This window comes from Hypomesus nipponensis, chromosome 28, assembly GCF_054491055.1.
Source record: "Hypomesus nipponensis isolate SF chromosome 28, ASM5449105v1, whole genome shotgun sequence".
NCBI classification, from domain to species: domain Eukaryota; kingdom Metazoa; phylum Chordata; class Actinopteri; order Osmeriformes; family Osmeridae; genus Hypomesus; species Hypomesus nipponensis.
The window spans coordinates 12,262,294-12,290,000 of NC_140388.1; the positions used below are offsets into that span (position 1 = coordinate 12,262,294).

The 27,707-nt window shown below is 53.7% G+C and overlaps 4 protein-coding genes across 5 annotated transcripts in view; 1 reads left to right on the top strand and 3 right to left on the bottom strand.

Moving 5' to 3' along the window:
• Nucleotides 1-247: 247 nt before the first annotated feature.
• On the bottom strand, nucleotides 248-10,860 carry lnpep (leucyl/cystinyl aminopeptidase). Of its 2 annotated transcripts, XM_084694963.1 has the most exons (22): nucleotides 10,485-10,860; nucleotides 8,482-8,576; nucleotides 7,919-8,121; nucleotides 7,682-7,793; nucleotides 7,265-7,522; nucleotides 6,788-6,978; nucleotides 6,539-6,677; nucleotides 6,271-6,402; nucleotides 5,858-5,978; nucleotides 5,235-5,386; nucleotides 4,672-4,785; nucleotides 4,465-4,596; nucleotides 4,245-4,376; nucleotides 3,959-4,119; nucleotides 3,789-3,877; nucleotides 3,490-3,673; nucleotides 3,148-3,304; nucleotides 2,823-3,007; nucleotides 2,577-2,738; nucleotides 2,232-2,372; nucleotides 2,057-2,138; nucleotides 248-1,966 (listed from the first exon to the last, which is right to left on the bottom strand). In XM_084694963.1, the coding sequence occupies exons 1-22, from the start codon at nucleotides 10,510-10,512 to the stop codon at nucleotides 1,835-1,837; spliced, it is 3,102 nt and encodes a 1,033-aa protein (XP_084551089.1). In that variant the 5' UTR covers nucleotides 10,513-10,860; the 3' UTR covers nucleotides 248-1,834. The 2 variants fall into 2 exon arrangements, with proteins under 2 accessions (XP_084551089.1, XP_084551088.1); XM_084694962.1 differs by having other exon boundaries at nucleotides 4,465-4,785.
• Nucleotides 10,861-11,773: 913 nt separating this feature from the next.
• On the bottom strand, nucleotides 11,774-18,448 carry erap2 (endoplasmic reticulum aminopeptidase 2). Its single transcript, XM_084694781.1, has 21 exons — nucleotides 18,371-18,448; nucleotides 17,654-17,905; nucleotides 17,381-17,567; nucleotides 17,047-17,216; nucleotides 16,704-16,842; nucleotides 16,478-16,612; nucleotides 16,278-16,398; nucleotides 15,625-15,779; nucleotides 15,274-15,387; nucleotides 14,812-14,943; nucleotides 14,597-14,728; nucleotides 14,435-14,503; nucleotides 14,109-14,284; nucleotides 13,863-13,942; nucleotides 13,598-13,784; nucleotides 13,354-13,510; nucleotides 13,011-13,195; nucleotides 12,710-12,871; nucleotides 12,240-12,380; nucleotides 12,076-12,157; nucleotides 11,774-11,931 (listed from the first exon to the last, which is right to left on the bottom strand). The coding sequence occupies exons 2-21, from the start codon at nucleotides 17,821-17,823 to the stop codon at nucleotides 11,785-11,787; spliced, it is 2,841 nt and encodes a 946-aa protein (XP_084550907.1). The 5' UTR covers nucleotides 17,824-17,905; nucleotides 18,371-18,448; the 3' UTR covers nucleotides 11,774-11,784.
• A 1,037-nt stretch (nucleotides 18,449-19,485) lies between these two features.
• LOC146220096 (uncharacterized) lies at nucleotides 19,486-21,454 on the top strand. The gene is made up of 4 exons (XM_084695231.1): nucleotides 19,486-19,687; nucleotides 20,178-20,483; nucleotides 20,652-20,699; nucleotides 20,801-21,454. The coding sequence occupies exons 1-4, from the start codon at nucleotides 19,609-19,611 to the stop codon at nucleotides 21,094-21,096; spliced, it is 729 nt and encodes a 242-aa protein (XP_084551357.1). The 5' UTR covers nucleotides 19,486-19,608; the 3' UTR covers nucleotides 21,097-21,454.
• The window catches only part of rgmb (repulsive guidance molecule BMP co-receptor b), a 6,363-nt gene continuing 83 nt past the window's right edge, over nucleotides 21,428-27,707 (bottom strand). Inside the window, exons 1-3 of the mRNA XM_084695230.1 lie at nucleotides 27,548-27,707; nucleotides 25,134-25,675; nucleotides 21,428-24,129 (exon numbers count right to left, since the gene is read on the bottom strand). The exon at nucleotides 27,548-27,707 is cut by the window's right edge and continues 83 nt beyond it. Of these exons, the coding sequence (XP_084551356.1) occupies nucleotides 23,416-24,129; nucleotides 25,134-25,675; nucleotides 27,548-27,665 (1,374 nt within the window). The 5' untranslated portion in view covers nucleotides 27,666-27,707 and the 3' untranslated portion in view covers nucleotides 21,428-23,415. The remainder of the gene's footprint in view (nucleotides 24,130-25,133; nucleotides 25,676-27,547) is intronic.

The window sequence follows — 27,707 nt, forward strand, 5'->3', positions numbered from 1 at the left end:
CGTTAGAAATGTCGCAATAATTTACTTGTGGCTGTCGCGGACCACTACGGGGGCAGTGGCGGACCACACTTTGAGAACGACTGGGTTAGAGCATCTCAAAACAGATCAAGAGGTTGTAATTTCCCCGGCATGTCACCTTGGATGAAAGCATCTGTTAAATGAACGTCTTTCATGAGAAGCACCTCAGAATAGTAAACATTCAACGATCTGTGAAGCCTTCTGGAGTCAACAAAACAGAAGCATGGAATAGATCAGAAAAAAAGCAACTTTATTTCATATTTGTGTTGACATGAGGAGTGAGGACTAGTCAAGCCCTGCTGCAGTATGGTCCAGAGCAGAGAGACAGGTCCTCTGGCCTCCTGTCTCTCCTCACATGATACAGAGAGAGAGAGACAGGTCCTCTGGCACCCTGTCTCTCCTCACATGATACAGAGAGAGAGAGACAGGTCCTCTGGCCTCCTGTCTCTCCTCACATGATACAGACAGAGAGACAGGTCCTCTGGCACCCTGTCTCTCCTCACATGATACAGAGAGAGAGACAGGTCCTCTGGCACCCTGTCTCTCCTCATATGATACAGACAGAGAGACAGGTCCTCTGGCCTCCTGTCTCTCCTGACATGATACACAGACAGCTACAGCAGGAGTACAGCACAGCTACAACGTCCACCTCCATACGAACACCCGTTAACACCTCCCTGGATCCCCAGACCTGGTACAATAACTAAAGTACACAAGTTGGAACTCTGCAGTTCTTGACGTAAATGTAAAACATCCTGGGTGTTTCCCAAACATCCTGGGTGTTTCCCAAACATCCTGGGTGTTTCCCAAACATCCTGGTTGTTTCCCAAACATCCTGGGTGTTTCCCAAACATCCTGGGTGTTTCCCAAACATCCTGGGTGTTTCCCAAACATCCTGGTTGTTTCCCAGAGGAGAGATGGAGGCAGAGAGGGACAGAGGGCCTGGCTCTGTACCTGAACACACAACTGCCAGCGGCTCGGACTGCTGAGGTCTAGTGCCCCACGCTGGAGCAAGATGACCGACCTCCCATCCAGCCAATCACAGGTGGAGGAGAGAGATTGAGTTTGACCTTTGACCTGGTCGAAACCTTTGGGGGATGGGTGGGGGTTGCTAGGAGAAGGGAGGGTTGGTAGGCGAGGAGGAGGGGTTGCTAGGAGAAGGGAGGGTTGCTTGGCGAGGAGGGGGGGTTGCTAGGGGAGGAGGAGGGGTTGCTAGGCGAGGAGGAGGGTAGGAGGTGGACAGGTAAGTGTTTGGACAGGCCAACCTGAGCTTGACTCCAAACGGAGTTCAGGGGAAAGGGAAGACCTGTACATTCATCATTCATTGTGTACCTTCATACGCCAGTGATAATCATTTCAAGCTTTTCATCCACGTAGCAACATGACAGGCTAGCCGACAGCTAGAAGGCTCTCCTGCTTCAGAAACACACACCTCTAGAGCACACATTCATTAAAGCAGCCCTGCGACTTCCCGTCGTTTACACACTATGTACAGAACACACAAAGAAGAAAGCTACCTTTAAAAGAAGAGAAACAAAGCAACACAGACAATCAAAAGCAGGAAAAGAGTATTTACATCTTAATTACAACTGTACAAGGCCCTGGGGGGAGTGTGGGGGGGGGGTCTGTACAGTGATTGCACCAAACGCACAGGGGGAGTGGCCTAAATGACAGACAACGTCGTGAGCTGGAGTCTGTTTGGACGACAGTGCAAACACTCCTGCCGTCAGAACAGGCCACTGTGTGTGTGTATCTGTGTGTGTCTGTGTGTGTATGCGTGTGTATGCGTGTGTGTGTGTCTGTCTGTGTGTGTGTGTTACAGCCAGCGCTGCAGTGTGGGGAGAATGCAGTCCACCCAGCGCTGGTTCAGTCTGATGGTCTCTGTCGCCTCCATCACGCTCCTCATCTGGGAGCCCTTCTGCTTCAGACTGGAGAAGAAGGCTTGGACCTGCACACACACACAGGTCAACACACACCCCCATTTAAAGGTGGCACACAGGTAAAGGCAGGCACACACACACACACCACACCGGCGTACCTGCTCTAGATGTGCCTGTGTAGAGAACTGGGAGGTGGTAGATTTGATGATGCTCTGGATGGCATAAGAACCAACAGGAAACCTACCAACACACCCACACACACAATCAGTTAGTAGTGAATAAATACATGTCCCGTAGGTGCAGTGATGCAGAGTGACCAGCAGACGGACTCACTTCTCTATGAGCTGGTCCCAGTTCTGCTGGACAAAGTCCCAGGCGAACAGGTGGCCGGCGAAGCCGTCACTCACAGCGCTGACGACCAATGGCAGCTCTTGTGTCTGGATTTCCTGGCCCAGTAGCCCCGCCCTCAGAATCCTGCAGGGAGAGAGAGGTCGCTTAGCTGTTAGCGATGGACGACCGCACACACCCCATTCACACACACACAGCCCACACACACACACACCCAACACACACACACACAGCCCACACACACAGCCCACACACACAGCCCACACACACACACACCCCACACACACACACACAGCCCACACACACAGCCCACACACACACAGCCCTCACCAGACGATGCGGCGGGTGTCCTGGGTGGAGGCGAGGGCCCTCAGCAGCCTGCGTTTCTCAGCGGCATCGGAGGCGTGTCCGTAGGCCTGCAGCAGGAAGTCCCAGCCCGCGTCCGTCTGGGCACCCGCTCGGTACACCACCCCCTGCAGGTCCCCCGGGATACTGCAACACACACAGCACAACACATCACTACAGATCCCACCCTCCAGACTCCCTCCCTCCCTCCCTCCAGGCAGAGCGCAGTACCGGGTGGTGCTGTTGGGGGCGCTGTACTGGTTGAACAGCAGCAGAGCCTGCTGGGTGCAGTTCTGGAGGCCCAGGGCGCAGGCAGCCTCCAGCAGGGCGGAGCGCAGCTCCAGCCTGGACACGCTTTCCTCCTCCCCCCAGCCCTGGCCATCCATCGCCGGCCCGAACACTTCCAGGATGTACCCCTGCACAGGGGGCACACACACACACCGTACAATCACACTAGTCGAACGTGAAAAAGAGAGTGGTTAGTTTGTGTGTAGGTGTGTGCGTAGGTGTGTGTGTGGGTGTGTGCGTAGGCGTGTGTGTGTGTGTGTGTGTGTACCTTCATGCGGGAGGCAAGCCCCTGCTCCTGTCTCTTGTCCAGCAGGTGGTACACTGTGCGCAGCTGAGACAGGGCCTCCAGCAGGGGCGCTGTCTCTGTCTCATTGGTCGCGTAGCTCATCAGGCTGAGAACCTGCCGGAACGTCACACGACCCAGTCTGGAGGGAGGGGGGAGGAGGAGGGAGGGGGAGGAGGGAGAGAGGTGGGGGAGAGAGGGGGAGGAAGAAGTAGAGGAAGAGAGGAGGGAGATATAGAAGGAAGGAAGGAAAGACAGATAAATCAATGCACTTACATCTCACTGTCTTTCTCGTCCTCTCTATCAACAACACACACGCACACAGACCTGGACAGGGCGAAGATGTTGTGTGTGAGCGAGGCGCGGTCCTGGTGAGTGAGAATGTTGATGTTGGTGTTCAGGGCGTCGGTGAGGCGGGCCCAGCCTTGGTCTCCATAGTGCACCATGTAGAAGCCTGTGTTCCTGTAGTTCAGCTTCACCCACAACACACTGGAGGGCAGCACCACCGTGGCTGCACACACACACAAAATAGTTGACGTCATCTTAGAATAAGATGAATACGCTTCATGGGTAAGGGGTAAAGAAATTAGGATTAAGGGGTCAAAGTTCAGGGTTCAGAGTTTTACCTGTCTTGTTCTTCAGCATGAACATCTGACTGCAGCTGGGGGCGGAGCTACAGTTGTCGCTGACGTAGGTGATGGGGATGTGCCACAGGCTGCAGACGACACAGCACAGCTCAGGATACACACCGTGTGTGTGTGTGTGTGTGCGCGCGTGTGCGTGTGTGAGAACTCACCTGGGGGTGTGTGTGCTGTTGTCTGCGGACAGCAGGAAGTGTTCCTGTGTGAGGGTCAGATTACGCCCCTGCAGGGTGGCTGTGACCAATGGGAAGCCTTTCTGCAGCGTCCAGGTGTTCATCATGTCCGACACGCTCTCGGAGGGGGTGGGGACCTGGGCCTGGGGGCGGGGCATAACCAGCTAGTACGCTCTTCTGTGTTGCGGAGTAGAGTAGCCTAGCCGAGCATAGCCTAGCATAGAGTTGTGTAGCCTAGCCTAGCCTAGCCTAGCCTAGCGCGGCCCACCTGTGTGAAGCTGTTCCAGAGGTCGTCGGTGACAGTGTTGGCGCCGCTGTAGCGGGTCAGGTACTGGATGATGCCCTTCCGGAACTGATCCTCCGGCATGCTGGCATTCAGCATCAGCAGGATAGAGGCACCCTGCACACACACACACACAGAGATATGGAACACGTGCGTACGTTTGTGTGCGTGTGTGTGCTCGTGTGTGTGTGTGTGTGTGCAGTACCTTCTCGTAGGAGACCGAGTCGAACATCTCCTCCACCTGCTCAGGTGAGGTCACCTGAGCGGACACCGGGTGGGAGGAGTTTAGAGCGTCCTTCGCCATGGCCTCCAATCGAACGCTCAGGAACACGTTACCCTGGCAACCAACACCACCCATGTCAGGGACAGGTGTGTGTGTGCGTATGACTGTGTGTGAGACTGCAGTACTCACAGCATCCAGCTGGGGGAGCTGTCTGTCCAGGGAGAGGTACTGCATGTAGGTAGCGAAGCCCTCGTTCAGCCACAGGTCGTTCCACCAGCGCATGGTTACCAGGTTACCAAACCACTGACACACAGCGCCATGGAAACGTTAGGGCAGCGCAATCACCCGACTGTCCCCATCACACACACACACACACACACACACACACACACACACACACACACACACACACACACACACACACACACACACACACACACACACACACACACACACACACACACACTAGACCAGGGGGTTTGGAGAGCTACTTCATGGGTACTGAGTCATACGAAGGGCTACCAGTTTGATACACTTGATTCTGAAATAACCCATTTGCTCAGTTTACTTATAGCTCACTGGTGAGTTGGGCTATTTTGAGAACAGGGCATGCGGGGCGACTCATGTGGTCCTTGGAGGCAAGCTGGTGCCCACGAGCACCGTGTTGATGACCCCTGCTCTAGACACACACAGTCACACACACACTAGAACACACACATCATACACACACACTCTGCACACACACCCCCTACCTGGTGAGCCAGCTCGTGGGCGATGACGGAAGCGACCAGCTGCTTGTCCAGTGGAGATGACTGGTTCCTCACCAGGAGGCTGGTCTCCCTGAAGGTGATCAGACCCCAGTTCTCCATCGCCCCCGCCAGGAAGTCTGGGATGGCGACCAGGTCTGGAGGGCACACAGCAGTTTAGCGGGAGGGGTCTGTGTGTGTCAGGGGGGGTGATCTCTGTGTGTGTGAGAGGGGGGGGGTGATCTCTGTGTGTGTGAAGGGGGGGTGATCTCTGTATGTGTGTGTGTGAGGGGGGGGTGATCTCTGTGTGTGTGTGAGAGGGGGGGTGATCTCTGTGTGTGTGTGTGAGGGGGGGGTGATCTCTGTGTGTGTGTGTGTGTGTGAGTGAGGGGGAGTGATCTGTGTGTGTGTGTGTGTGTGTGTGAGGGGGGGTGATCTCTGTGTGTGTGTGTGAGAGGGGGAGTGATCTGTGTGTGTGTGTGTGTGTGTGTGTGTGAGAGGGGGATCTGTGTGTGTGTGTGTGAGAGGGGGGGTGATCTGTGTGTGTGTGTGTGTGTGTGTGTGTGAGAGGGGGATCTGTGTGTGTGTGTGTGAGAGGGGGGGTGATCTGTGTGTGTGTGTGTGCTCACCCAGCTTCTTCAGAGGGTAGCTGATGTCGAAGAAGACATTGTAGAACTCTAGCAGGCTGGAGGCTGTCTCCAGAGCGAAGTGTGTGTGTTCCTTCTTATCAGGAACAGAGTAGACCGACACCTGCAGAAAACACACACACACACGTTCAATTTACAAATCTGCACAGGTGCCACACCCACACACTCAAATATGCAATTAAATACAGGACACACGTCCCACAGGCACACAGACAGACAGACAGACAGACAGACAGACAGGTCCCACAGACAGACAGACAGATCCCACAGACAGACAGACAGGTCCCACAGACAGACAGACAGGTCCCACAGACAGACAGACAGACAGGTCCCACAGGCAGACAGGTCCCACAGACAGACAGGTCCCACAGACAGACAGACAGGTGGTCAGGTACCAGCGTGTTGGAGACGTTGCGGGACACGCAGGTGAAGTTAGCCACGATGACGGCCACCAGGTAGGAGCTCATGTTCAAGCTCCTCTCAAACTCATCCTCCTGCAGCCCTCCAGACAGCAGACTGGTCTTACTCTGGACACACACACACAGCAGGGTTACTGACTGGAAGTGACAGGCACCTTCGACAAGCTAAAGAGAGTTAGGCGTGTGTGTATGAGTGTGGGTGTGTATGAGTGTGTGTGTGTATGTGTGTGTGTGTGTGTGCTACCCTGGGCATGTTGGAGAGGGAGATGTATCCTGGCTCTCGGATGACGCGGATCAGGAAGGTTGCTTTGAACGAGGGCTCGTCAAAACAGGGGAAGGCTTTCCTGGCTGACAGGGGCTCAAATTGGGTGGCAGCGAGGACCCTGGGGAGAGAGCAGAGGGGGAGGGAGGGATGGACTCAGAGAGTTCAGCAGGCGCTTCTGGAGCTGCGTTCCTACCTCCTGATTGGTCAGTGTAGGAGCTGCGTTCCTACCTCCTGGCTCCTGATTGGTCAGTGTAGGAGCTGTTGTAGAGGCCGTTGTAGGAGTGGGACAGGCTGGAGGAGTAGTCCAGGCTCAGCTCACTGGTCTGTCCGGCCCGGAGCTCCTCGGGGAAGGACACGGCGATCTGCTGCCAGGCAGGGTACTCCAGCACCTCCACCTGCCTCGCCTCCGCCCCGCCCAGCTGAGGACACACAGGAGGTTAGTCCTCCTCCTCCTCCTCCTCTCCTTCTAGTCTACTCTCTCCTCTCTTCCTCCTCTACCTCCTCCTCTACCTTCTCCTCCTCCTCTCCTTCTATTATTTACTTCCCCCCTCTCCTCTCCTCTACTGCCCCCTCTCCTCACTTCTTCCTCTTCTTCACTTCCTATCCTCCTCCATCTCCAATTCTGCACCTTCTCTTCTTGCTCATGACCTCTAACTCCATCCCAGTCATATCATATCTTCAGGGTTGTCATGGTGACGGCCCTACCTTGAAGGTTGCCTTGGTGATGTTGAGACTTGCGCTGTGCAGGACGATGCGCTTGGTGTCGTGCTGTATCGCCATGGTGATAACGACGTGCCCGGTGAAGGTCATGGTGGTGAGGTTAGGGGTCAGAGAGAGGTCGTAGTTCACAGGTCGCACACTGGCTGGGAGGCGGAGCTCTGTCCAGGGAAACAGCTTCCCATTGGTCGCTCGCGGATACACCAGTTCCATGGGAGTGGAGGAGTTGGACTTATGACAACCAGCCTGGGAGGGAGGGAGGGAGGGAAGGAGGGAGGGAGATACAGAATAATGACACAATAATCACACATGCTCAGATCCTCCACATTATATGAGCCACTACACACACACACACGCACACACACACACACACACACGCACACACACACACACACACAGTGGTACCTTGGTGAAGGTGCACCCTGGGAGGAGGTAGAGCACCATGGATATGGACACCAGCAGCACCAGGATGAACACACACACAATCACGGTACGACCTGAGGGCCGAGAACACGACCTGACACACACACACACACATACAGCCGTGTAAAAAAAAGTGTCATTATGACAGAATAACCTCATTAATCACTGAGAGCATCAGCACCAGTTAACCTATTCACACAACCGTCCGCACACCCCTACCTGGGCAGCGCTTGTCTTGTGTAGGGGGAGGAGCTAGGCCGGAGGGCGGAGCTACGGTTCATGAAGGACATGCCTAGGAGGCGGGCCGATGACTCATAGTCCTCCTCCTCGTCATCTAGCTCCGCCTCCCCCAGCCCGCGCACCAGCAGCCGGGAGCTGCGCGGTTCGTACACCACCTCCTCCGGCTCCAGAGCAGGAAACGCCTGCACACACAGGATATTACCTCACACACACAGGATGTGACCTCACACACTCAGGACGTGACCTCACACACACACAGGATATCATTCTACACTTACAGGTTATGGAAATGTTTGATGTTGCGCCTGTGATATGATGTTTATTTTGCTGTACTGTACTGTGTGCTAGAGTAACTGAGGCGTGGCACTGCTGATCTACTGCTGTACTGTTTTGTGTTGTGTTGTGTTTCACCCCAGGAGGATGAGTAAGGCCCGCCCTACTGTTTCACCCCAGGAGGATGAGTAAGGCCCGCCCTACTGTTTCACCCCAGGAGGATGAGTAAGGCCCGCCCTACTGTTTCACCCCAGGATAATGTAGAGTACCGGGAATGCAGCTGAGTCTTTGGCCAGGTCCACAACATCTGGCTCCTCCTCAAACATGCTGTTCTCTATCATGTTCCTGGGTAGAGAGGCATGGTCTGGGAGGGAGGGAGGGAGGGAGGGAGGGAGGGAGGGAGGGAGGGAGGGAGGGAGGGAGGGAGGGAGGGAGGGAGGGAGGGAGGGAGGGAGGGAGGGAGGGAGGGAGGGAGGGAGGGAGGGAGGGAGGGAGGGAGGGAGGGAGGGAGGGAGGGAGGGAGGGAGGGAGGGAGGGAGGGAGGGAGGGAGGGAGGGAGGGAGAAAGACAGGGTTAACACTAACATGACTGGTTCAGTGAGAACACTGTGTTGATGTGGCTGCTGAAGACAGGAAAGATTTGAAAGAGCAGAAAGCTGTAATAAAACTTTCGCTTCCTGCGACCAGATCTCTGCTTGATAAAGCCCGAAACTCAGGTCTGACTGGATAACTGACTGACTGGATGACTGGATAACTGACTGACTGGATAACTGACTGATTACAGAGTCTGCTTACAATAAGCAGTCAACTACTTCCTGGTTTCCTCAACCTTTCATCCCAGCAGCTGCCGGCTCTGTGACTCCTCTGACGACAGATGAAGACAGAGAAAGAGAAGTGGGCTGTAAACGTAGACAGCAGCCCAGTGATCAGGCTGCCTGCCAGCGCGTGACTCTCAGATACCTCCCTTCTCTTCACCATCCTGGCTAGGGGACAACACTGAGGGCAGTGAGAACCTGAACCTTCTCTCCCTCCTCCTCACCCCCTCTCCCTCCTCCTCCTCACCCCCTCTCCCTCCTCCTCACCCCCTCTCCCTCCTCCTCACCCCCTCTCCCTCCTCCACACCCCCTCTCCCTCCTCCTCACCCCCTCTCCCTCCTCCTCACCCCCTCTCCCTCCTCCTCACCCCCTCTCCCTCCTCCTCACCCCCTCTCCCTCCTCCTCACCCCCTCTCCCTCCTTCACACCCCCTCTGCCTCCTCCTCACCCCCTCTCCCTCCTCCTCACCCCCTCTCCCTCCTCCTCACCCCCTCTCCCTCCTCCTCACCCCCTCTCTCTCCTCCACACCCCCTCTCCCTGACAGACAGGAAGGCAGACAGACGGACAGACAGACTGATAGACAGACAGACAGACCAGAAGAGCTTGTTAAAGTCCTTGCAGTTGCAACATTCTCTTTCTGTTGTTGCTCTACTGAACTTCAATCCTAACATTGATGTGGTTTGTCGCATTGGAGTCTGTTTCATTATCAAAATGTTTTCTGTCTGTCTATCTAGAGATAAATATATAGACTTATCTCCCTAATTCGGCAGAGAGAGAGAGAGAGAGAGAGAGAGAGAGAGAGAGAGAGAGAGAGAGAGAGAGAGAGAGAGAGAGAGAGAGAGAGAGAGAGAGGTCACTCTAGTTCAACCCTCTGACCCTGGAGGTCTTATCACACGAACAGGCCATGACGAAGTTCTGATATCGAATTAACACAGTCAGTTTGTTTAGGGCCCAGTAAAAGGTCTGCGAGACTTAAAGCTAACAAACACCTCGGGAGGCAGCTGGTAGCCGGTGCACAGTTCTGGGCGCGTGTGTGTGTGTATAGTGCTGGCTGTATGTGTACAGTGCTTTGTGTGTCAATAAGTTAACAATAGTGAGATCCATAAATCTGCAGATACTAACCTGTGACGTATCAACGTATCAAGACAATTGAAAGTAGCCAAGCATTTAATAAAGAACACGTTTTAATGCTTGGCTCTGGCACTTAAGTTCTTTTATGGGTTTTTTTTCTGGCTAAAAGTGGGTCTGATGATAACACGGTTGAAGTCAACCTAAAGCTAGCAGTCAGACACACATTTAAAGGCCGACACTAGGAATGCGGTGTCCCCAAGTGAATGTCATCCTGCAGGTCAACTGGCTATCTGGCTAGTACGACCCAAGCTAGTGCTAGCTGTTAGCTTTTCACTGTCAGTGCAAAGAAAGTCTGCCAGCTAGCTAGCTAGCTAGCCATCTTCCTTACCGTTGTTGATATTGTCGAAGGGATCCATGCTGGCGCGTGGATGGTCTGTTCACGTCCAGAATAACGTCCAACAGGACAAGGTTTTTAAACGAGCTATAACTAACCCTGCTATCCAGACCAGGGCTGTGATGTTGTGTTAGCAAGAACAATTAATGAGTCCGTAGGAGCAGAGTAAGGCTAGCCCAGCTAGCCAGCTAACTTTGATAACAGCTCGCAGCCACAAGTTTATTCTCCATCAGTCCATGTCATTGGCAGTTTAAATACAACTGCAAGTCTGAGAAAGCGAACTTATTACAGAAAGCAACAAAAACCTAACCAATATCGAGTTACTATTCAAAAAGGAACTTCCTCCCTCCGAGACCAGTTGTTGACAGCTTTCCGTCAAATAATGAGCCGCGATTCTATTGGACGCTGATGCACTGACAAGGCGGGGCGGGGCTAGGAGGGTGGAGGCGGGCGAGGTGAGGTATAAAGACATGAAAAATATACTTACAAAATAGAAAATTAGCAAATACACACACAAATACACACACATGCACACACTTACCTAGCTGAATATAGGAAGACTTTAATTTTTGACTTGGTGAGGCAAGATGTAGAGTCCAATTCTCATGCCACATTGTCTACAAATGAATGAGGGCATGCCAAAAATCTGGTTTTATACCCCTGTCTATCTCTCTCTCCCACCCTTTATTTCTCTCCTCTCTCTCTCTTTCATTCACTCTTTTTCACTCACACACTGACCATTTGACCTCAAGTTGAGTCGATTATGAACGGAATTCATCAACTCAGCACTCAGCATTAGACTGGCATGTGGCGTGTTAAGCAGGGGTGTAGTACACACAGCATGTCTGTCTGTCTGTCTGTCTGTCTGTCTGTCTTCTGTAGGCACACACACACACACACACACATTGTCAATTTGAACTTAATTTGAGAGGCAGGATACAAGGGACAATTCTCCATCTCTTCAGCTCTCCCTACTGGCTGGTTGTTGTCAGTGTATCTGTTTGTGAGTGGGTATTGTAACATACATTATTAAGCACACAGTCTTACCAAACATCTTTTTAATCCAACAAAAATACATTGTGAGTCCCTGAATTGAAATGTACAATATTACAAAAAAAATCATGTTTCTGCCAGTGCAAACACTCGCCAAGCTGGGATTGAAAATCAAACCCAACACCCAGGCACAAAACAACACAGCAACAAAATATCTCCCCCCCCCCTCCCCCTCCCATCCTCCCTCCCTCCCTGCCCCCCCCCCCCTCCCATCCTCCCTCCCTCCCGCCTCCTCCCCCTCTCAGTGAATGTGGAGGTGCAGCCAGGTTCTGAGAGGGTCCAGGTTCCTCCTCATCCACAGAACGTTCTTCTGGACGTTGTCGAGGGCAACCTGCGTGACCCTCAGCTGGGACACCTGCTCTGAGATCGACCTGTAGAACGACTCCATCTAGGGGACCACACACACACACACACACACTTACTATGCTGTACACACGGGGCTCACACACACCTGTTTCCATGTTTGACAGCAGTGTGTGTGTGTGTGTAACAGGGGGATGTGTGTGTGTGTGTGTGTGTGAGGCAGTCTGACCTGGGTTAGCTGCTCTGGGGAGGAGAAGTGAGAAGTGGTTCCGATCAGAATGTTCCGGATGCAGAAGGATCCAAGCTGGAACCTGAAGCAGAACAAGAGACTCAGCACTGGTGTGTGTGTGTGAATGTGTGTACAAGCACGTGTGTGTATGTGTGTGTACCTACCTGTGGACCAGAGTGTCCCAGTGCTCCTGTACGAAGCTCCAGGCCAGGCTCTGACCCCGGGGGTTCCTGGCCACCAGCAGGATGAGGTAGGACAGGTCCTGGGAGCGCACCACCTCCCCCTGGAGACCCAGGCCCAGCAGCCTGCACACACACACACACATCAATACACACATTTTACTGATGCTGTCCCAGTTGGTCTTGTGTTGAGGATAGAGAGGAGAGGATAGAGAGGTGGGCTTCAAAAAGACCTAAAGGTTCAAGAAGACACTTTCCAGTCAAGAGTTCCAGTCAACTCTTGACTGAGAGAGAGAGAGAGAGAGATAAAGAGATGTAGAGAGAGAGAGAGAGAGAGAGAGAGAGAGAGAGAGAGAGAGAGAGAGAGAGAGAGAGAGAGAGAGAGAGAGAGAGAGAGAGAGAGAGAGAGAGAGAGAGAGAGAGAGAGAGAAAGATAGGAGAGAGAGAGGCCATACCTCTTCAGTTTAAGCGTGTCTGCGCTGCTGGCCAGAGCAGAGAGGATCTTGTGTTTGTGCGTCTGGGAGAGGGAGTGTGTGTAGGTGTGGAGGAGAGCCTCCCAGCCCTGGTCCTCCTGGGCCCCCACAGAGTACACTGTCTCAACCACATCAGCAGGCAGGCTGGGGAGGGAGGGAGGGAGGGAGGGAGGGAGAGAGGGAGGGAGGGAGGGACAGATGGAGGAGACAGTGAATACTGGTTGCAGAGGAGAGTGCTATTGCGACAGCAAGCAGAGACACACACACACACAGACTGGCAGACCTGAGTGTGCCGTTGGAGGTGAGCCAGTGTGTGAAGCTGAGCTGGGCCTGTTCCAGACAGGGGGGGTCTCCCAGATGGCAGGCCAGAGACAGGAGCTCAGTCCTCAGCTGCCTCTCGGACACAGAGCCCTGGTCACTCCAGGACTGATGGTCGATCACGCCACGGAAATACTGCAGGATGAAACGCTGCAGGAGAAATACACACACACACATCACGCATCACCAGAGGATCTGGTCCAGCTTCCCTCTAACCTCTCTCAGATGTGTGTGTGTGTGTGACAGGTGTGTGTTCCACCCTCTCTCCCTCTCTCTGTGGTGTACCCAGGGTCCTGTGTCTCACGTACTTTGAGGTTGTGTGTGACGTCTGAGACGTTTGTCTTCTCCAGCAGCCTGTAGAACGCCTGTAGGTTGCCCAGGCCCTGAAGAAGGGGCACCGTGTGTTTCTCTGAGTGCAGGTAGCCAATCAGGTCCAAGGCTTTATCGATTGACAGCCGACCGGCCCTGTAAAATGATAGCGGAGGCCGGCTGTTGTCACTGAGACGTTGATGAGGAAGGTTTGGTTAAGCACACGCACGCACACACACTTACGAGACCAGCTGGAAGGCGTTGTGTATGAGGTGGGCCCGGTCCTGGTGGCTGAGGGCTGTGTGGTTGACCCTGAGCAGGCTGGTGAGCTGGTCCCAGCCTCCAGCCTCATAGTGAACCAGGTAATAACCTGTCATATCAGCGTTCAGCTTCACCCAGGACACCTCCTCCTGCCCCAGAGACAGGCTGTCTGAGGACACACACACACACATATAGACATGTACACACACACAGACATGTGCACACGTGTGTGTGTGTGCTCTCCTACCTGTGTGTGTGGTGAGCAGGTGTGTGTGAACGGTGTTTGATCTGTCTGTCCTGAAGGTCAGAGGGATGTGCCAGAGGAACCTGCAGCAGGGGACAGGGTCAGGGACAAGGTCAGGGACAAGGTCAGGGACAAGGTCAGGGTCAAGGTCAGGGATAAGGTCAGGGGGCTGGGGCTGGGACAAGGTCAGGGGGCTGGGGCTGGGGCTGGGTGTTGGTGTGTACAGTATGTGTGTGTGTGTGTGCTCACCCCTGCTGCAGAGAGGTCCAGAGGGGGTCTGAAGGGTGTGTTGTCTTCAGAAACCTCTCCTGCCTCACCAGCAACCTGGAACCCTGCCTGGTTACCGTTACCAAGGGAACGCCTTTCTGCAGCGTCCAGGTGTTCATCATGGTCGTCAGGTCCAGGTGTTCACCTGCTGCAAGGTACTGTCACAAACCACAACCAATCAGAGCTCTGCAAACACAACCGCATCATGTCACAGCGCTGTCGGGTGGACCGAATCGAACGCACCTCCTGGCTGATATGATAATGTGTTTTACAGTAACTAGAAGTACAACTGGGGTGCGTTTATTTACTGCGTTCTTGGAGGCCTGGTTGATGCTGTAGCAGTGCTTTCCTGAGGTGAACTCCTCCTCTGAGCAAGTCTGAGAGATGAACAGGACACAGAAATCAGTGTGTGTGTGTGTGTGTGTTTGTGAGTGTGTGCGAGTTTGTGAGTGTGTGTGTGTATCTCCTACGTTGACCAGGCTGTCCCAAAGGTCCTGGTTGCGAGCGTTGCCATAGCTGAACCTCCGCAGGTATCCCACAATGCCTCTCTGGAACACCTCATCTGTCAGGAAGTTTCTCAGCATGTGCAGAACACACGCCCCCTGGTGGAACACACAAGTAGGATCACAATCCATCAATCATGTGTGTGTGTGTGTGTGTGTGTGCGAGTGTGTGTATGTGGTACCTTGTCATACGACATGGTGTCAAACATCTCCTTGATCTGGGAGGGCGTTTCTGCCGAGCTGGAGATTGGCCGGGAGGAGTTAAGGGAGTCTCGACCAATAGCAGCAAAGCAGGTGTCCAGCAGGTGGTCATTCTACAAGAGGTAGAGAAGGAGGAAACGATGAGAGGAGGAGGAGGAGGAGGAGGGAGGGAGGAGGAGGGGGGAGGAGGAGGAGGGAGGAGGAGGAGGAGGGGGAGGAGGAGGAGGAGGGAGGAGGAGGAGGAGGGAGGGAGGGAGGGAGGGAGGGAGGGAGGGAGGTAGGGAGGGAGGGAGGGAGGGAGGGAGGGAGGGAGGGAGGGAGGGAGGGAGGGAGGGAGGGAGGGAGGGAGGGAGGGAGGGAGGGAGGGAGGGAGGGAGGGAGGGAGGGAGGGAGGGAGGAGGAGGAGGGGGTGGTAGGGTAGAGTTAATAAGACTGGGTCGTACCACTTGGAGCAGTGGGTAGGTTGGCTCCAGAGAGACGTGCTCCATGTATCTGGCAAATCCCTCGTTCAGCCAGATGTCGTTCCACCACTGCATGGTCACCAGGTTACCAAACCACTGCAGGAGAGAAAAAACACACAGGGGAGCACGGTGCAGTCCCCGGGCTGACAGCGTGAGCGTATCTAAGCATCGCTGTGAGGTCACTTCCTGTCCTGTTTCCTGTGTGTCTGTCTGTTGTGATCCTGTTGTTGTTGTAGTTATTTTTCGCTGTGCCTGCCAGCTGAGAAGTGGTCACTTTGTGCCTTCCTGGATTCTGACTCTGTCAGTACGTTGCTTCAGATACCCTAAACTCACCTGATGGGCTAGCTCGTGGGCGATCACCATGGTGACCCACAGCTGGTCGGAGGCAGAGGAGGTGAGGGGATCATGGAGCAGGCTGGTCTCTCGGTACGTGGTCAGACCCCAGTTCTCCATCGCCCCCGACTGGAAGTCTGGGATGGCTATCAGGTCTGGGAGAGAGAGGAGGGAGGAGGAGGGAGGGGGAGGGAGGGCAGAGGCGGAGAAAGGAGGGTAGAGGATAACTAGTTAACCTACCTAGTTTGGGTAGAGGGCAAAGGGTAACTAGTTACTGAGTTTGGGTAGAGGGTAACTACTTACCAAGTTTGGGTAGAGGGTAGAGGATAAATAGTTACCTAATTTGGGTAGAGGGTAAATAGTTACCTAGTTTGGGTAGAGGGTTACTAGCTACCTAGTTTGGGTAGAGAGTAGAGGGTAACTAGTTACCTAGTTTGGGTAGAGAGTAGAGGGTAACTAGTTACCTAGTTTGGGTAGAGGGTACAGGGTAACTAGTTACCTAGTTTGGGTAGAGGGTAACTAGTTACCTAGTTTGGGTAGAGGGTAGAGGGTAACTAGTTACCTAGTTTGGGTAGAAGGTACAGGGTAACTAGTTACCTAGTTTGGGTAGAGGGTAACTAGTTACCTAGTTTGGGTAGAGGGTAACTAGTTACCTAGTTTGGGTAGAGGGTAGAGGATGTTGAAGTATTTCTCGTAGAAATCCAGCAGTGTGACAGCAGCTTCCAGGGCGTAGTGGGTCTCCTGCACCTTCTCAGGTGATGCGTACACAGACACCTGCAGCACAGATACACACTGATCCTCCATCTACACACACACACACACACCCCCTCCTGTACTGCAGGTAAGTACCAACCTGTACTCCCGATGATGTCACTGCGCTGACGGATTTGAAGTCACAGATGACGAAGGCCACCAGGTAGGTACTCATCCTCACGCTGACGACAAACTGGTCCTCTACCAGCCCCCCTACTAGCGCCACACTCCGCTCCTGCAACACACACACACACACACACACTCATACAGATGTACATATACACACACTCATACCCATATACACACAAACTAACACACACACTCACTCTGGGCATGTTGGAGAGGGCGATGTGTCCTGGGCTTCTTCTGATGCGGATGGAGAAGTTAGCTTTGAAACTGGGCTCGTCGAAACAGGGGAAGGCACTCCGCGCACTGGTGGGCTCAAAGTGAGTGGACGCCAGGGTCCTAGAGAGAGCCAGTTCACCGGACAGTTAGGAGTTAGGGAGTTAGACAGAGAGGTGGAGAAAGAGAGAGAGAGAGAGAGAGGCCATACCTCTTCAGTTAAAAGCTAGAGAGAGAGAGTGTGTGTGTGTATTAGACACACAAAGAAGTGAGGCTTCAATATATAGTTAAAGAAACTCACACACTCTCTCTCTCACACACACACACCTGGTCTCTCCTGTGCTGGTCTTGTAAGTGCTCTTGTAGAACCCATAAAATCCATCTTTCAGCTCTGCCCCGAACTCCAGATACAGGAAGTACTTCTGGCCGCCGCTAAGCACTCTGGGAGAGAATATGGCCACTTGTTCCTGGGGGGTGTTGTGGAGCACTGGAAGGACCTGGAGATGGACCGATGCAAAGCAGATTATGTGTTGTACATGTAATGTATGTACTCGTGTATAACCTGTAAATGTTCATAAACAAAGTTATCTGTCTGTCGGTCTGTCGGCCTGTCTGTCGGTTGGTCTGTCTGTCTGTCTGGTGATGTCACAGGCGGACCAACCTGGTCGGAGAGGTGGGCCATGTTTTGGTCCAGGACAGTTGCAGCGGTGACGGTCAGGCCCTTGCTGTGCAGCACAACCCAGTTGGTGTCGTTCTGGACAAGGACCTGGATCCTCACGGAGCCAGAGAAGGTCAGAGAGGTCAGGTCCGGGTGGAGGAGCAGGTGGTAATGGAGGGGGACGATGTACCTGGACCAGAACCACAACCGCAACCACATTCTTACAGACAGAACCACAAGCACAACCATGACCCTACACAGCATTCAGACCGGTACCCTGGCAGACGCAGCCGGCTCCAGGGGAAGGAGAGGTCGCTGCTGCCCAGGGAGAGCTGGTTCTGTCTGGGCTTGGGAGGCAGGCCGGAGGGGGCGTCCTGGAGCTGGGACCCGACCCGACATACAGAGAATAGAAGGAGAACCATCGACCGGACACCCAACAGAGCCATGGTGGTGATGAGTTGAGATTGGATGGGATGAACCCAACAGAAGTGGAATATTCTAGAAAGGTCCTGCAGTCCAGTCTTCACCCTGGGGGAGGGAGGGAGAGAGGGAAAGGTGAAAGGTCATGCTTCATTGTTTACTGTTTTTGCTTCTCCCTCTTCAGGGTGTTTCTCAGTCACACCACTGGACCCTGTCAGCCGTGACCCAGATTCTACCTTGCTGTGTTCTATTAGCTTCTATTAGTTTCTACTCTGTTCAGTTTGTTTTTCTGTTCTGCTCTATTCCGTTCCATTAGTTTCCATTCGGTTCTGATCTGTTCTCCGTGTCAACAAAACACACAACAGTGAAGAAGGACTGAGCTATTTTTGAACAGTGATACCGCCACACACAATGACACACACACAGCACCCAGCACACACACAGCACACACACAGCACACACACAGCACACACACAGCACACACACAGCACACACACAGCACACCAACGTCTGATGTTAGTAAAGTGTTTCTGCGCCGTGAGGAGAGAGTGAAGGAGGACAGTGTTCTCTCACCTCAGTTCTGCTGCATCATGGCCACGCTTCTTCTTCCCTCTCTCACAGCTTTCATTTTCTCTTTCAGGTTCCCGCCCACCGGCCCTGTGAGCCCGACGGCTGACTGTGTGTAGGTGTGAACGTGTCTCTCTCTCTCTCTCTCTCTCTCTCTCTCTCTCTCTCTCTCTCTCTCTCTCTCTCTCTCTCTTCTCTCTCTCTCTCCCTCTCTCCTCTTCTGTGTTCCACACAGACTGAAAGTGACTAGGGTTTGTAGCAACTCTGCATTCTCTGTCCAACGAGGACCATCTATCATGACTCACAACTGATGTCACCTTCCCCCACAACTGTTGTTTAGTATTCGATTGTGTGTGTGTGTGTGTGTGCAGTATTAGAGTTAGTATAAATAGCAGAGTTTGACTTTCACTGTGTGTGAGAAAACCAGGTGGCTAATCCTGCGAGCACCACACACACCTAAACTGCATTTCTGTGTGTATGTGTGTGTGTGTGTGTGTGTGTGTATGTGTGTGTGTGTGTGTGTGCACCTGCATATATGTGTGCGTTTGTTTGTGTGCAGATCTGAATGTCTGTTTGTGTAGTGTGTGTGTGTACATGTGTATGTGTGTGTGTTAGGTGTGTGTATGTTTGTGCAGGTGTGTCCCAGAATGTGTAACTGGGTCTTTGATATGATCACAGGGTTTCTGATATATCTAACAGGACAGGTGTGTCTCCGTGGTTACCTGGGAAACAATGCTTTGGCAGGGAGCTGGACGATCTACCATAGAACACAACTAGCAGTCCTGAGATCAGGGGCAAAACTCCTCCCTCTCTCTCTCTCTCTCTCTTTCTCCCTCTCTCTCTCTCTCTCTCTCTCTCTCTCTCTCTCTCTCTCTCTCTCTCTCTCTCCCTCTCTCTGTCTCTCTCTCTCCCCATGGTCTCTCTCTCTCTCTCTCTCTCTCTCTCTCTCTCTCTGGGGGGATTCCATGGAGGGTGTTGCATGGGTCACATGATTGAGCAATCTCCCACAAGGCATTGCTGCTGAACTTTACCGCCCACTAGAATGCTGTCGACACACATTTGCTCTTCTCACTCTCATCCTCTCTCCACACACACACACACACACACACATAATAGAGATTTTAGAATGCTAAGAGGCAACAGGTATTCACCACACAGGCAAACACACACACGCACACACTCATACACAGATACAAACCCACACAAGCCAGGTCTCTGCATGACCCGGGGTTGAGACAGACCTGATGAAGAGGTCTTCCTGGACTGACCAGTCAGAAGCCTCCCAAACCCTCTTCCTCCTCCTCTTCTTACTCCTCTGGACTGGTGAGTAACTCCAACCTTCATCAGAGTCAGAAGAGGATTTTTGAGTGATCTTTTGCATGGTGGATGTTTTACATATACATGTATTTATTTAGCAGATGCTTTTATCCAAAGCGACTTGCAAGAGAGAGCTTTACAAAAGTCCAGGTCACATGTTTTGTTCGTTGTGTACGGCAACACCAGTCTGATGAGCTGTGTCTGGTCTTTACCTGGCCCTGACTCCTTCTGTCTCTCCTCACATTCCTTCCCTCCCTTACTCCCATTCTCTATACTTTGCATGTCTATGGGCAACCCACCCCTCCCCCCCTCCCCCCCTCCCCTCCCCTCCTCCCCTCCCCTCCCCTCCTCCCCTCCCCTCCCCTCCTCCCCTCCCCTCCCCTCCCCTCCCCTCCCCTCCCCTCCCCTCCCCTCCCCTCCCCTCCCCTCCCCTCCCCTCCCCTCCCCTCCCCTCCCCTCCCCTCCCCTCCCCTCCCCTCCCCTCCCCTCTGTCCAGTGGTCGGAGGATGTGACCTTGTTGCGTCTCTCCCCCCTCCGGTCCACCTCTCAGGGGAGGGGTTGGGCTGGACTGTGCTGGTGTGCCTGGTCACGGACCTGGGGGCGGGGCACCTGGAGGTCACCTGGGGGTCGTCGGGCGGTCTGGCTCCACCCAGCTCATCGTTCAGCGTGGCGGGAGACCAGCAGGAGGCCAGCGCTGCCGCCGTGATCACCGTGGCGACCCACATGTGGCCGTCCTACAGCTGCCTGGTGACTCACCGCCATCACGCCAGGGTGACTAGGACACGGCATGTCTCCTACGCAGGTGTGTGTGTGTGTGTGTAGGGGGGGATGCAGTTTATTGTTGTGTGTGTGTGTGTGTGAGGGGGGTGTAGTTTACTGTTCTCCTCTCCTGAACATCCAGTAGTCAAGAGTATCCACCCTGCTGCTTCAACTGTCAGGCCTCAACCACAGATCCTCCTGTCTGTTTCAGAGCCTCACCACACCAGCTGCCGTCACCACCAACACAGCAGCTCTGAAGGTACGGTTAACACTCATCCATTCATCCATTCATCCTCACACTCATCCTCACCCTCATCCTCTAATCTCCTTTCAATCTGCATCTCTACCTTGTCCCTGCAGCCATTGGCTCCTGGACCAATCATGTGACCGTCCAGGCCCTTAGGCTCCTCCTCCTGAAGACGGTGGTCTTCAACTTCCTGGTCACAACCCTCGCCCTCTTGCCCTCTCGCCCTGAACCCTCAAGGCAGCTGGCGCCGTCCAAGGGTCAGAGGTCAGGGGTCGAGACCACTGAGGTCAAGACAGGTTGTCACGGCAACACCCCTCTCCGTCCTGGTTCGTGGCGGTGGGAGCGGTTCTCTTCAAACGGTCTCCCTGGGAAACCCAGGTGCTGTGTAGTCTGTCAGAGTGACAGTTAGGAGTGTGTGTGTGTGAGTGTGTTAAATGGGGGTGCAGTATCTGATCATAGTGTACACACACCTGTGTTTGTAGACACACACACACACACTCACACACTCACACACACACACTGTACACACACACTCACACACACACACACACTGTACACACACATCACAGGATACATGCACCAGAGCTGGAGTGAGAATTCTAGCTCTGCTCTGTTTTGCTAAGCCACTACGAGGAACTAGTCTACTCTATCTACACTCAAGATACTGAGAGACTTTGGTGTTTTTGCTGTTGCTGTGGCGATAGTGTCGCTGGTGTAATAAAAAAAAAACTTTTTCCGTGTTTATTTTTGTTTGTAGTTTATTAAATAAAACACTTGCACACAGTTTATTTTTGTCCACGTTTTCTCCAGCGCCCCCGTAAGAGCAGGTCTCAGTCGTAGCACTGCGGGGCCACCAGGTGGCAGTACAATCACATTTTCTTATTTTCCAACAGCAAAGAGTGTGGAGCTTAGCTTCCTCTAAAAGGACACTACTTTTATAAATAAGTTACGTGTTTCAACATTGAACAGTCACTCTTCACCAGACAGACTCACACACTAAAGGGATATCCAGAGCAGAGCATGAACACAGCAGACCTACATGTGCCCCCCCCCTCACCACCACCACCACCACCACCAGAGGGCACATTTCCCATAAGACACTGGTTTGTAGTTCTCTTATGGGGCTAGGGGTTCAGTCTCCAGCAAGAGGGGCAGGTGGGCCGGTCAGCTTTGGCGGGAGGGGCAACAGAGGACCTGTTGAAGCTAGCAGTGGGGTTAGTCTAGAGGGAGGGGTGGGGGTATGAATGTGGCTGGGACTGGAGCTAGGATGGAGCTATGGGCTAGGATGGAGCTATGAACTAGGATGAGGCTATGGGCTAGGATGGGGCTATGGGCTAGGATGGGGCTATGGGCTAGGATGGAGCTATGGGCTAGGATGGAGCTATGGGCTAGGATGAGGTGGGACAAGGTTGTGGTTTGAGGTTAGGAAAGGTTGTGATGTTCTTACATGTGAGTCCTTATCCAGCAAGTTTCCTTGTCTTTGGTTGCAACAGAAACCAAGATGGATGTTTGGCTCAGGTCAGGGGTCAGGAAACATTCACCCACAGCATGGTCCGCAAACGTTATAACACACACTTACGCAAACGTAAAATACTTCACACTCTCTCTCTCTCACACACAAACACACACTCTTTCTCTCTCTCTCTTTCGCTCCCTCTCTCTCTCTCTCTCTTTCTCTCTTTCGCTCTCTCTCTCTCTCTCTCTCTCTCTCTTTCTTGATCTCACACACACGAGAACCATAAAATTTGAGGACACGACCAGACTGCTGTGAATCAAGGTCTGAGATCAGCTGCTGCAGCGCACAGAATACATTCAACCAACAGGAGGGAGGAGAGAGGAGAGGGAGGAGGAGAGGGAGGAGGAGAGGGAGGAGGAGAGGGAGGAGGAGAGAGGAGGAGGAGAGGGAGGAGGAGAGAGGAGAGGAGAGAGGAGGAGAGGGAGGAAGGAGGAGAGAAGAGGAGGAGAGAGGAGGAGGAGAGGGAGGAGGAGAGGGAGGAGGAGAGAGGAGGAGGAGAGGGAGGAGGAGAGGTAGGAGGAGAGAGGAGAGCAGAGAGGAGGAGAGGGAGGAAGGAGGAGAGAAGAGGAGGAGAGAGGAGGAGGAGAGAGGAGGAGGAGAGATGAGGAGGAGAGGAGAGAGGAGGAGGAGAGGGAGGAAGGAAGGAGGAGAGGGAGGAAGGAGAGAGGAGGAGGAGAGAGGAGGAGGAAAGGGAGGAAGGAGGAAGATGGAGATAGAGAGATGATAAGGGTTTAGAAAGAGGGAAAGGATAGAGGAGAGGAAGAAGAGGAGAGAGGGAGAAGGATGGAAGAGAGAAGGAGCGTTGAGATTACAGGGAGAGGAGAACACTGATGTGGATTTGAAAATAAAATCATAATAAAGTAAATAAAGTGCTTCCACTGTCTGAGGAACAAAACCGTCACATAAAAAATCACACACAAAAAAACACACGCATACACACTATTTACAATGTGGAGTGTATACAGTTTAGCCGTGTCATTCAGCACACACACACACGCGCAGTGTTGGGGGGTGTGAGTGAGTGAAGAGCTGTCCTCCGGGGCAGTGAGGCGGTGTCCTGTCAGGTGTGTGGAGGGGGGAGGGTGTGGCTGTGACAGTTCCTCCCCCCTCTAGGGGGCAGCACAAGCATCCAGGCGTCCAGGCCTAGTCACACAGAGAGTGAGGTGGGCTGGCAGCCAGATGGATGGAACTGAGCAAATAACACACACACATTTACACCAGCCCCGAGCAGAGCCCAGCAACCAGTAGCAGAGCAAGACTTGTGATTGGCTGGGCGTGGGCGTGGGAGGTGGAGCGTGGGTACATCCTCCACCTATCGGGGTGCGGGTGAAGACTCTCCATGTCCCTCCGGGCGCTGAGCGCCGCTGCCGTGAAGTTAGCATCCCCGGTGGTGAGGAGGTCAAACACACAGGAGTGGTAGTAGATATCCTGCTCCTCCAGCTCCTCCTGACACAGCCCCCTCGCACCCTCCTCCGTGAACCCCCAGGGGGAAGGCGAGGCCGGGGGGGCCAGGGGGGGATGCCTCTGGAGGCCCAGAGCCGGCGGGGGCCTGGGCGGCGGCAGGGGGAGGCGGCCCCCCCTGTCGATGCGCTCCCCTCCCGGGCATCCGTTCACGCACAGCTGGAGGTCCTGGCTGGCGTCGTAAGCGAGCGCCAGGTCTTCCGGGATGCGTAGCGCCAGCGTGAGGTAGCGGCCCAGCTGCCGGATGATGGCGGTCACGCCCAGGTAGCCGGCGTGCAGCTCCACGTGGCGGCCGGGGCTACGCTCGGAGATCCAGAGAGCCCTGAGCTTCCCGGAGGGGGAGGGGGCCCCCGGGGGCCCGCTGCTGACCGTGCCGTCCAGGAAGGCGGCCGGGAGGTGGCCGCTCACCGCCTGGTACACACGCTGGTCCGTACACGCCTCGAAGGGCTTGAAGATGATGGTGATCTGGGGGAGGGAGGAGGAGGAGGAAGAGGAGGAAGGAGGAGGAGGAGGAGGAGGAGGGAGGAGGAGGAGGGAGAGAGGAGGAGGAAGAGGGGGATGAGGAAGGAAGAGGAGGAGGAAGAGGAGGGAGGAGGTGGAGGAGGGAGGAGGAGGGGAGGAGAGGAGGAGGAGGAGGAAGGAAGAGGAGGAGGAGAAAGGAAGAGGAAGAAGAGGGAGGAGGAGGAAGAGGAGGAGGAAGGGAGGAAGAAGAAGAGGGCAGAGATTGTTGAGTCTTTCCTTGGAAGTTGAATGCCACCCTAAGAAACAGACACGCAGGCATGGGGTGTGGTTTCACCGCTAGTGTTAGCATCCTAGTTGTGGTGAATGGCTGCTTTGTTCACTAGACAGACATGAGGAATGAGGCCTGGGCCGTTAGGCTGCAGGCAGGCAGTGTGCATGTGTGTGTGTGTGTGAAGGGGGCCCAATAAGGGGCCAATGATCATTACTACAAGCCTGCTCCACCAAAGCCCCACTTACAGACACCTCAGTGTGTGTTTGTGTGTGTGTGTGTGTAGCGGTAACATTTTTTATCCTGATCATCCCACTTTACTAAACAATAACCTGCCTTTAATTCATGTGTAAATGGTCTTTTACCCACTCACACACACACACACACACACTCACGCACACACACACACACACACACACACACACACAGTGGATCCTTTCACACCTCTCGTTCCGAGGTTTTAGGGGTCAGACTATAAGCAGTCATTAACCACCAACGCCTCAGTCACAAGTCAAAGTCACAAGACCAGTCTGTTAGGCTTGCACCTGGCAGTGGGTGTGTGTGTGTGCATGCGTGTATGTGTGTGTTTGTGTTTATGCATGTGTCATTAATGGAAACAGATTAGTGTATCTTTCTGTCCAGATAGATGGAAAGTTAAGAAAGCAATACAAATCATCACACACACACACACACACACACACAAAAACGAGCCACAGAAAACCCCTCTTCATCCCCTCACCTTGTTCGTCGCCGTGGCGCTGGAGCCTGTTACCACGGGAACGTTGGTCACCTGCACAGACAGGTAATCGTTGTCGATGAGAGGCCACGCCCCCTCCACCTTGCAGGTCTGGAAGCTGTCCTTGAACGTCCTCAGGTGGGGGTCCCCGAACAGCCCGCAGAACAGGTACCCCGGACGCACCTGCTGGTGCCCGTGGGTGTGAGCGTGCGCGTGTGTGTGAGTGTGTGTGTGAGCGTGCTGTGTGCGGCTGTGGTAGTTGCATGGCTCTGGGGGGGTCTCCGGGTGTGTGGAAGAGGTGGGGCCGTCCCGGGAGCAGTTCCTCTGGGTCATGAGGTCGGAGATTCCCAGGACGGCTGAGTGGAACACCAGGTTCCCGCGGCAGGCGCGGGCCGTGCGCTGGGTGCAGGCGGAGTACGCACGGAGGGCCTTGCAGAAGTCCGCTTCGAAGCCGTCCAGCGCCGAGGTCAGGTGGGACGTCAGCGACACGAAGTCTGTGGTGCACTTCTGGATGCGACACTGGGGGGTGGACACTTGGCACTGGCCTGGACACACACACACACACACACACACACACACACACACACACAGGAGGGTCAGGATTAGGGGTTAGCTTTGATCTGTGTGGAAAAAACCCTGAGAGCAATTCAACATTGTGTGTGTGTGCGCGTGTGTGTGAGAGTCAAGATCAAACAGCAGAGCCAGAAAAAGAGGGGGGTGATAGAGAAAATAAGAGAGGGAGAGAGAGAAAGCTAGAGACGGGAAGAGAGAGAGAGAATGCATCAGCGACAGTATGCACCTATTAGATTAGACAAGCTCTCCAAGGCCAGCTGCACACTCACACACACAGACGCACACAAAGAAACAAATCATACAGGGTGTAGTACTGGGGGCTTCCATGTGGGGGCAGCACTGTGCTGGGTATTTGCCTGCCTCCAACAAATAGTCCACACACCTCGCTCACACTGGAGTATAGAATCTCTCCCCAGTCTGTTAAATACTGACTCTAACCCTATGGCGCACACACACACACAAATACATAAACACACACACACACAGGTCAGTCTCCACAGCACAGCACGACCAGACAGACCCTAGTCTGACAGCCAGCAGCCGTCATTAGCCCCCAACCACTCTCTATCTCTCTCTAACCACTCTCCATCTCTGTCTAACCGTCTCCATCTCTCTCTAACCGTCTCCATCTCTCTCTAACCCTCTCCATCTCTCTCTAACCCTCTCCATCTCTCTCTAACCCTTTCCATCTCTCTCCATTCCAACCACTCTCCATCTCTAACCCTCTCCATCTCTCTCTCTCCCTAATCCCTTCTCTTTCTCCCCATCCTCACCCCCTCTCTCCTGCCCCAGCTCCAGTGAGGTGCTGCCTGGATGACTGTGACGAGGCAGACCAGGTTGGAACAGCCAGGATCTGACCTTTACAGCTTCTCCTCAGGAAGACTTAAGGCTTCTCTTAAGATCCAATACAAGATCCACATGGATCTCCTCCACCCTCAGGGCTTCAGGATATTATTGATTACTTATTGATCCCTGTTTAGTTTGCTCTTTCTCAGCAACACCCCCTCCACACACCTCAGCCTCAATCTCCATCACCATATTGATTGGCACAACGAAACGTATGTAAATATGAACAGTGCTTAATCGGCCGCGTACACGTGCCGGAGAACAGCCGCTGCACACTTAAACGATGTTCAATTAATTACCAGATGTGTGACTGCTTCCCTCTCTCATACACACACACACATACACACACTAGGTTAACAAACACGTACACGGTTGTGGGGTTTGGTTGAATGGTTTGTAGACCCCCCCCCCCGTACGTCATCTACCAATAAATCTAGTCCTGGTCAATCAACTCCAGAGCAACCGCCGAGATTGGCCTTGATGGAATTCCGAATAAACAGATAAAAACGCTTGAGTTATAAACTGACATGATGGCATGTTTGGCTGAAATGGCAGAAAAGGTGACCGTGATAAAACGTTTATTACAACAGTGTCCGACACTTTCAACCCCCAACCTCATGCTTGCTGTACCCTCCGATTCGGGACGTGACACGGGGAGACAGACAGAAAACTGTTGGGGGAGCGACAGGGCGAGAGAGCGAGCTGAAACGCGATCCTACTCCTGAATGTTGCACTGCCGCTGGAGAGTACAGCTCAGTTCTGGGAGGGTTCGGTTCGGGCTCCTCAACAAAGGCCCCTAACCAACTGACAACACTAGGCTACATCAACTCTATCCGCCACATGGACGGAACTTATGGAAAATCGTTCAGAAAGCATTTTGTATAGGCATACGCAACTGAGTTTATGGGCGTATGATGAGTAAACCTATCACGAGCTACTCCCCGTCACTGATTTGGCTACCAAGACTAGGAATTTAGCCATTTATGTAGGTCAGTTACCTATGTGAGCCCCGTAGCAGAGAGCGAGGAGAAGCAGCGCCAGCGGCCGCAGGCGGGGCACCACAGACGCAGAGACGAGGCGCTCAGCCCCGCGGTAACAGCATCCGGCTCTCCCCATCCCCGTCCATGCAGGCCCAGGAGGGGGAGGAGGTAGGGCTGC